This window comes from Engraulis encrasicolus, unplaced genomic scaffold (assembly GCF_034702125.1).
Source record: "Engraulis encrasicolus isolate BLACKSEA-1 unplaced genomic scaffold, IST_EnEncr_1.0 scaffold_33_np1212, whole genome shotgun sequence".
Taxonomy (NCBI): domain Eukaryota; kingdom Metazoa; phylum Chordata; class Actinopteri; order Clupeiformes; family Engraulidae; genus Engraulis; species Engraulis encrasicolus.
Window position 1 is genome coordinate 589,291 of NW_026945632.1, and position 10,000 is coordinate 599,290.

At 43.1% G+C, this 10,000-nt stretch overlaps 1 protein-coding gene across 1 annotated transcript in view; it reads right to left on the reverse strand.

Moving 5' to 3' along the window:
* Nucleotides 1-10,000, reverse strand: part of LOC134443512 (serine/threonine-protein kinase MRCK alpha-like) — a 167,722-nt gene that overhangs the window by 74,211 nt on the left and 83,511 nt on the right. The window contains exons 14-15 of the mRNA XM_063193272.1: nt 7,784-7,917; nt 5,318-5,560 (exon numbers count right to left, since the gene is read on the reverse strand). Coding sequence (XP_063049342.1) covers nt 5,318-5,560; nt 7,784-7,917 — 377 coding nt within the window. The remainder of the gene's footprint in view (nt 1-5,317; nt 5,561-7,783; nt 7,918-10,000) is intronic.

Consider the following 10,000-nt stretch of genomic DNA (forward strand, 5'->3'; position numbering starts at 1 on the left):
TAAAAATAATAAGAATAAGTAATTTAAGTTAGGGGAAAGCATCTGAGAACAGCTTTGTCTTGAGTCTAGATTTAAAGCTATCAATAGTGGGTGCATTTTTTATGTCATCTGGAAGCTGGTTCCAAAGCTTTGAAGCATAGAAGCTAAAGGCTGCCTCTCCACACTTTGTTTTGACTTTTGGAATCACCAGCAAATTCTTCTCCGTTGACCTTAGTGACCTAGTTGGTGCATACAGCTGAAACATGTCCAGTAGATATGTGGGTCCCATTCCATTTAGTGATTTAAACACAAGTAGCATAGCCTTAAAATCAATTCTGTAGCTTACTGGGAGCCAATGCAGCGATCTTAAAATTGGAGTAATGTGGTCGAACTTCCTTGTCTTTGTAAGAACCCTTGCAGCTGCGTTTTGTACAAGTTGAAGCTGTTTAATGGTTTTATTGGGGAGGCCAGTAAAAAGACTGTTACAGTAATCAACTTTACTAGAAATAAAGGCATGTATTAGCTTCTCCAGATCATGTTTAGACATCAGGCCCCTAAATTTAGAGACGTTTTTTATGTGATAAAATGCAGACTTAGTAATAGCTTTCATGTGACTGTTGAAGTTTAGGTCACTGTCAATGAGGACCCCAAGATTTTTAACTGTTTCCCTTGCTTTCAGTCCCTTCGTTTCAAGGATAGTAGCAATCTTTTGTCTCTCCTCTCTTTTCCCAAATATAATTACTTCAGTTTTATCTGTGTTCAGCTGGAGGAAATTGTGAGACATCCATTTGTTAATTTGGTCCATGCAATGATAGAGTGATTCAAGGGGGGTATAGTAATTTGGGGACATAGATAAGTAGAGCTGGGTATCATCCGCATAGCTATGGTAATTTATGGAGTTATTCTCGATAATGTGTCCCAGTGGCAACATATACAGATTGAACAGTAGTGGTCCCAGAATGGAGCCCTGGGGGACCCCACAATTCAGAGACATCGGTGATGAGGTATGTCTTCCAATGGCGACAAAAAAACTTCTTTGTTGTAGGTACGATTTTAACCAGTTGATCACTATGCCTGTAAAGCCAACCCAGTGTTCCAGTCTATGTAGTAGTATAGAATGATTAACTGTATCGAAAGCGGCACTCAAATCGAGTAGAACCAAGACGGATAATTTGCCAGCATCAGAATTCAATCTTATGTCATTCATAACTTTAATAAGAGCTGTTTCAGTGCTGTGGTAGGCACGGAAACCTGATTGAAACTTATCAAAATAGCTATTAGACATTAGAAAAGCAGTTAATTGGTTAAAAACAATTTTCTCTATTATTTTACCCATGAATGGTAGATTGGATATGGGCCTATAGTTGTTTAGTACCAGTGCATCCAGGTTGTTCTTTTTCAGTAAGGGTTTCACAACTGCTTCTTTCAGACAGCCTGGGAATATGCCTGTTTGTAGTGAGGTGTTGATGATCTGAAGTACATCTGATGATATTAGATTTAAGATGGATTTGAAGAAGGCTGTTGGTAAAATATCTAAGTCAGATGTAGAGGAGCTAAGACTTTGTACCGTTCTATTAAGAATGTCCACATCAACTAAATGAAAATTTCTCATGAGGTTAGGATTTAACTTCACCATAGCAAGCTGGTCTGAATCTTGGGTCGGTTGCACATGTGTGAGTATGTTTGCACGTATTTTTTTCAATCTTTCCTTTGAAAAAGGATGCGAACTCATTGCATTTGCTGACTGAGAGGAACTCAGAGGGCATTAGATTTGGGGGCCTTGCTAGCTTTTCCACAGTGCCAAACAGGACACGTGCATTATTAATATTTCTGTTAATTATGTCAGAGAAAAAAGATTGTCTAGCTTTAGAAATTTCTTGGTTGTATTTCGAGAGTGTGTGTTTATAGATTTGGTAGTGGACTTCAAGTTTGGATTTACGCCACTGTCTTTCAGCCCTCCTGCATTCTTGCTTTAGCAATATAACTGTGGGATTCTTTCTCCAAGGTGCTTTTTCACGTCCCACTGTTTTGATTTTTTCGGGGGCAATAACATCCATAATACGGGTCATCCTTGAATTAAAATTAACCATGAGATCATCTGCACTCTCTGAAGTTTGACTTTGGATCTCTGAAAGTGCTTGCTGAAAGAGTGAGGCTGTCTCACAGTTGATTATACGTTTTTTGACTGTAACAGATTCCCTTTGAACATGAGGGTACATAGAAACATCAGAAAAAATGCAGTAATGGTCAGAAAAGCCATAGTCTTTGACACTAGCACAAGCATTAAGGCCTTTTGTTATTATTAGGTCTAAAGTGTGACCTTGGTTGTGTGTTGGTCCTGTTACATGCTGTGTGAGGCTAAAAATGTCAATAAGACTTAAAAATTCCTTAGCATAGACATTCTCTAAGTCGTCCACGTGAAAATTAAAATCGCCTGCTATAAACAAGCTATCATAGTCCACACAAACATTCGACAACAGCTCACCAAATTCCTCTAAGAAGAGTGGTGCAGAAAGTCTTGGAGGTCTGTAAATAGTCAATAACAGTATGTCAGAAGAACATTTTAGAACTGCAGCTAAGTATTCAAAAGATGAAAATTCACCTAGTGATGTCTTTTGACATTGAAACAGTGCCTTGAAAATAATTGCTATCCCCCCTCCCTGTTTATTCTGCCTTTCTGTACTAATGAAATTAAAGTGTGACGGAGTTGCTTCTATAAGTGTGATAGAGCTAGTGGATTTTTCCAGCCATGTTTCAGTTAAAAATAAAAAATCAAGGTTGTGGGTACAGATAAACTCATTGACAACAAAAGGCTTGTTCCTTAGAGATCTACTATTCTGTAAAGCTAATTTAGCATTGAGCATTGGAGGCATTTCCACTGTGGTAGTGAGTTTTTTTTGGGACAAGTCTGAGATTTTCCATGCTTGCCGTCTTGGGGGAATGTATGCGTGTCCTCAAGAGACCTCGTTTTGTTGTTAGAACTGGAATAAGATTGTCCACGGGTCCCCTTATCTGCTTATTTTCAAAACCACTGTTACTATGTGGGTAGGGACCCAGTTGATATCAGACTGTGCTTTCAACAAGGTCATCCTCACTGATACTACTGTACTCCAGAGCACAGACAGGTGGTTGTGGGGCTTTGCCTTTTTTGGGTGCAGTCATGGATGGAAGTATCCTTTTAGATTTTGGGGTAGAATGAGGTTGACCTTGAGAAATATCCGCATAGGAGGCTTGGTAGGAATGTCTGGGGGTAGAAAAGGTAGATCTGGCATAGGGGAGTAGTCTCGCCATAGTTGCTGGAAATCTCAGTCTGGGAGATGAAGATGGTGTTTCGTCGTTCCGGGAAGGTTGTGATTCCATTGGTGATTGCATTTTGTCGCCGTTGCCAGGGCTTGATGGTGGCTGCGTTTCGCCACATCTGGGGGGTGAGTTTGGTTTTGAGGAAACCACATTTCCTATTTCCTGTGTGGACAGTCGCTTTTTGGCAGACCTGGGAGGTGGAATTGGTGATGCCAATGGCATTTTGCCAGTCCGACAAGGAGGTGAACACTTGATCTCCGGCGAGCGGCTTGCTGACAGTTTCTGTGACAGATCTTGCAGCTGTTCCGAAAGCTGGTTCAGTTTGTGGCGAGTTCTGTGTGTTCCGTTGTTTTCCACTTGAGCAGAGAGGGACTTGGCTACGTCATCTGTGTGTGTGCTTTCGCCAGTCTGTGGCTCAGTTTGCACACTTACAGGCACAGAGGGCTTGTTGAAATGCCCCTGTGTCTGAGTGGATACAGATACAGGCCGCTTATCAGCGCCCAAGGTCTCAATGCTGTAAACCAACTGGTCTGTCAGCACTTTGGCGCCGGTCCAACTCAGTTCTGCACTGTTTTTTTTAAAAAGTACAGAGCGTCTCCAGAAACGGTCGAAGTTGTCAACAAAGCTGATACCGTTGGATCTGCATGTCCTTGACAGCCATGTGTTTAAGCAATTTAATCTCGAAAACGCAAAGTCGCGATAGCATGGTGCTGGTATTGGCCCGCTGATGAAGGATGGAATTTTCAGATCTTTTAGAGTTGAAAATAAGTCATTAAAATCCTTTTTGACAGTTATTTGCTCTTTGAACAGATCCGCTGCCCCACAGTGAACAACAAGGCGATCAATAGATCTGTGGTCAGACACCAATTGTGGGATACTGTCCTTGGTCTCACGTACGGATGCATGGGGCAGACAGGACACTTTAAAAGTTCCATTTCCGATATTTTTCACACTCAGATCACCAACAACAAGTGTTGTAGGAGAGGCAGGCAGCTGCCGTCTAACTTTGTTCTTGTTATTCCAATGCGGTGTACGTTCAGTTTTTATTCTGGGAGCAACTGGTTCCACTTGTTCAAGGCACTCAAATCGATTTTGAAGTTTTATGGGCTGCCCTGAAAAAGTTGGTCTGGCAGCAGCAGACCGCACTGGTGTTGAAGTTAGTATTTTATCTCTGTTTTTGGGTCGAGCCCCTTTGCTTTCCCAATAGTGAGTAGGCCTACTCACATTTTGCTTTGCGAAGCTTTTGCCAGGTGTTTCGTCCAGCGTCACAAATGTCACATCAGCCGGTCGTTGGTCTGCTTTTGCATTTGCGGCACCTGTTTCAGGACTTCCTTCAGTCTTTGATAGGCGATCACCCAGTAAGGATTCCAGGGCAGAAATCCGTTGTTCCAGCAGTATCCATTTTTTGGACTGTCGTTGTCGCATTTTGTTATTGTTTCAGCTCGGCAATTGTTTTGACTTCTAGGTTCTCTTGTGAAAAACACTAATGTATGAATAAAATCCTCTGTTGTTCTTCTCTAAACTTGTTAAAAACTGTGTATATGGCAAATAAAATCCAAGATATAGTGTGAAAAAAAAAAAGTAAAGAAATTGAAGTTAGGCAGGAGCAAAGCAGAAAAGCGACCTACTCGCTTGAGTAGGAGGAGCACACACACACACACACACACACGTAGACACACACACACTTAGACAGACAGACACTTAATTTATTGTGAATGAAGTGACCAAAGGGTATACAACACCACTGTGTGTGTGTGTGTGCATGAGTGTGAGTGTGTGTGTGTGTGTGTTTGTGCGTGTGTGTGTGTGTGTGTGCGCGCTAATGTGTGTGTGTGTGTGTGTGTGTGTGTTTGTGTGTGTGTGTGTGTGTGTGTGTGTGTATCCCACCTCCTTATTGGTCGTCTCTGCCTTGCGCACGTCTTGTCGTACGCTCTCCACTTTGGCGGCCATAGAACACAACTGTGTGTGTGTGTGTGTGTGTGTGTGTGTGTGTGTGTGTGTGTGTGTGTGTGTGTGTGTGTGTGTGTGTGTATCCCACCTCCTGCTTGGTCCTCTCTGCCTTGCGTGCGTCTTGTCGTACGCTCTCCACTTTGGCTGCAAGTGTCTCCGCTTCCTCCTCCTTGTCTCGTAGCTGCCGCGCTAGTCGCTGCTTAGCCGCCTTTAGCTCCGTTAGCTTCTCGCTAACCTCGGAGAACTCCCGCAAGGCTAACTTCCGCTGGGCCTGCGCCTCCATTAGCTCTTTAGACTGGCTCGCCACGCGCTCACTCTGTTCAGAGAACTCCTGTAATACACACATGTACACACACACGCACACAAACACACACACACACACACACATGGAGTACTCCCGCAGCGTTAGCTTCCGCTGGCCTTGCGCCTCCATTAGCTCTCTAGACTGGCTTGCCACGCGCTCGCTCTGTTCAGAGAACTCCTGTAACACACACACACACACACACACACACACACACACACGCGCGCATACACACACGGTTGACTTTTCAGACAGCTCTTGCAATACACACACACACACAGAGGGGCACACACACACATACACACACGCGCGCGCATACACACACGGTTTAGCTCTTTAGACTGGCTCATCACGCGCTCGCTCCGTTCAGAGAATTCCTGTAATACAGGGGTTCCCAAACTTTTTTCCCTGCGCACCCCCTTGTACATTTCAATGTGGTTTGCGTACCCCCTGAGCGAATATTTTGGTGTGCTGATGGCCGCGCAAGTATGGATTCCCTGCTCATTCACTGCATATTAAGCACAGAATAGTCTTGGAATTAAACTACACTTCAGCTGGACCCTTATAATGCACCACACTATTAAAAACTACTTAATGTTCATTAATGCTAGATAAAAAACTCACATATCCGCCATTGCTCTATTCAGCTCGCGCACCCCCTTATGGCAGGCCGCGCACCCCAGTTTGGGAAACCCTGATGTAATACACACACACACACACACACACACACACACACACACACACACACACACACACACACACACATACACACACACACACGCATACACACACGCACACACGGTTTAGCTCTGTAGACTGGCTCGCCACGCGCTCGCTCTGTTCAGAGAACTCCTGTAATACACACACACACACACACACACACACACACACACACACACACACACACACACACACACACACACACACACACGATATACAGTGTATTGCCAAAATCCTCGGGGATCGAACCTGTGACCTAGTCAACTACAACGGTCCGGTGTCCTGTCGATATGGGCTCCCTGTTGAGATGAGCTCCTTTTCGCTACTGAGCATGCGCACGCATGCGCACCTCCACGTCGCGACTTCGAGCTGAGCTACCGAACAGCTGATCTTGAACATGTGAAATATCAACTGCAACAACGCAACGCAACACTAATAGGTGTAAGTTTTGCATAAAAGGGAAACATCCGTGAGACAGACGCTGGTGAGAGAGATGCACAACCGCACTGGGTCATTTTTAGGGCCCACCCTCTCAATTTCCTTGCGCAAAGTTACCCCGCGTCAAACTTGTTCTAAAAACCTAATAAAACGTATTAATAATCGACCCTACTGATTTAAGAAAATCTCACCTAGGACCAGGCTTTCTCTCATTGCGTTTCATTTCTCCTAACTAACACCCATATCATCTAAAAATGTAGACAGCTGTCTCTGTTTAAGAAAAGGCAAGCAATTTCCCACACCCGACGTTGCATCAAACTTCTCTACTTATGCGGCATGCCTCAAGCCCAAAACGTGCAGACCTACCAAATGCGAAGCAAAAGCTCTCACTTAGGCTAGATTATGACTCGTGTCATGTCCTGGGAACAGAAGCGTTCAGCTTGGATTTTAATATTTGCAGATTGTTTTCAAATGAGCTGTGTTCGTTTCTATAGCCTACCTATAAGCTATAATATCAAGTTGGTTATTAGAAACTTCTCCGCGAAAGTCTAAAGGCGCGGACGAGACACGCTGCTGCTCGTTTTAAAATAGTAGCCTACTAAATAAAATAGCCTAAACAATCAATAGGTAATAGTTGGCTTCTCTGGAAAAGTCTAAAGGCACTGACACTGCTCGTTTTAAATTTGTAGCCAAAATAAAATAAACAATCAATATATTATTGGCAAGTTATTGAAACGAGGTAGCTAATTTCGACAAGGCAGCATAAATAGATAGGACACCACTGTCGAGTTAGGCTACCGGGAGCTCATCTCGACGGGGCAGCTCATCTCGACAGAACACCGGCAATGGAAAGCACAGTACAATATCGCTGGACCAAGACACCAGTCTCCCAGCCCAACGGCATCGACGCTGTATGAGGCGTTGGGAGGTTTACTAATGCTCCACGCCAACTCTGCTAGTTAGCCTCCGTTACATATGGGCATCAATTAGCGCCTTAAACACACACACACACACACACACACACACACACACACACACACACACACACACACACACACACACACACACACACACACACACACTCTGTGTGCTCACCTTCTGGATGGCGTCTCGTTCCTGCTTGATGCTCTTCACCTGCTTCTCCAGCGATCTGATTCGCTGAGAAGACTCATCTAAGTCCCGCCTCGCTGAGCTGGCCTGCTCCAATTGGTGCTCCAGCTGACCCGAGTCTGCCGACAGACACCACACACGGCCAATCAGGGAGTCAGCATGGTGTGTGACATCACAACAACCAGCCAATCTGTGGCTTAGAATGTTACGACATCACAGCGGTCTACTAATCAGTGGTTTAGAATGACATCACAGTGGTCTACCAATCGGTGGCATAGAAAGGTGTGACCAGGGGTGTAGTGGGCATGGTACGCGGGGGGGAACGCAGTCCACCCACTTCTCTTGAAGTGAGATTTTTTTTAAAAAAAATCTTCTGCCCATGTTTGAATACAAACAGGAATGATCACATAGCAGTATTGCAGGTGATTGACCAAACGGATGAAAATGGAGAGGCAATGATGGTAGATTAAGGACAGTTGGGGGGTTTGCGTACCCCCACTTTAAAAATCCCCACTACACCACTGGGTGTGACATCACAGATAACACAGTGACATCATAACATTAAACTAATAATTAGCTTAATTAGCAGCAGCAATCTGCTTCAATAGTTACTCACATACAGCCAAGCCCAATAACATGAATATGTAGTGTTTGTGTGTGTGTGTGTGACGGAGGTCATCTTGCACCTGAGTGATTCTACGATTCCCCTACGCTTTTGGCAAAAGCAAAATGTCAATTATCAGTATTTTTTTTCAACTAAATGACCTAGATGTTTACATAGTGTATATATTTAAGTTTCCAAACAAACAAATTGCCAAGCTTAATCTTAAATCATTTGATAAATACTCTAATGAAAGCGAACATTTGCTTAATTATTTTGTCAACAGTGTTATGGACAAATACTATGTCATTTCAAACATATATAAAAATACTACAGAGTTGAAACAATATATGTTTGAAAGTGCTTATGTCCCTTAGCAGTAATGTTGTCATTAATCTGTGCAACTGATATAGAAAATGTGATTGTTGAGCTTCATAAGTAGGATTTTATGAGTCACTGTGATACAGACTGACACATTTTTCATCATAAATCCCTGTAACGTCTGATTTGAATATAGTCACCCTCCTTACACAAGACTTCCTTCTCCAGAGATAATCCCTAGTGTATGTTCATAGGATTTTTCCAACACATAAGGCATCAATAGCGCAAAAACACTTTCAAAACAGTCAACCGTGTTACTCAACTGTGTTACGGTCAACAGTGCAGGGGAACAAGTCGGCACTTTTTTAGGAGAAAAAACAGAGCAAACAAACCCATCTCCCTAGAACACAAATTATTTTGTTTGTTTGTCTGTCAATATGGATATAAATTGGCAAAAACATACTCCTCCTCAACTGTCATCAGTGTTGCCAGATTGGGCTGGTTCCCGCCCAATTGGGCTGCTTAGGATGGCCGTGTGCGGGTAAAAATGGCATCTATCAGGAAAACCTGCCCACTGCCATATAAATCAATAGAATTGGGCGGGTTTTTAGGGCGGATTTTGATCATTTTTTGGGCTGGAAATCATCAGCCTCATCTGGCAACCCTGACTGTCATACTTAATTGTAACACCATTGACGGTAACACCGTTGACATTTCAACCATTTTTATGGTGTTGTGCTAACTGAGGACCTCAGAAGTTCCACCACAACACCTTAATCAATTCATGTATCTGTATGCTTTATCTGTGTTTTTCTACATGTGATTTCTAATTCAGATTCTTATGAATATGTTGATAACACAGTTGACAGGCAATGTTCCCGCTATGAGAACATGAAAAAGAATGGATTAAATTATGGAAGGATGGAGCTCAAAATTACCAAAAAGTCTTCCCGTATCCTGCCAAAGAGGTTATGACATCACGTGATGTTATTCGTATGGCCTAAGACCAAACCATTACTGATTTATGGAGGAGGTTTCAGACCGTGACACGGTTAACAAAGTTTTTGTGGACACACACAAAATGGCAAATTTCATGTATAATGGAAAGCACAGTGGTGCTGGTGCTGTGATGATTACTGTGAATCAACATTTGCAATCGTCTTGGGCAAAACAAGTTTCTTTACATGCTAATATGAAGACTGAATCTGACATTTGGAAAACAGGACGGCATGAAAACGACCAAAACCAGTATTAAATATTCATTCTTGCTGAGGGAAATA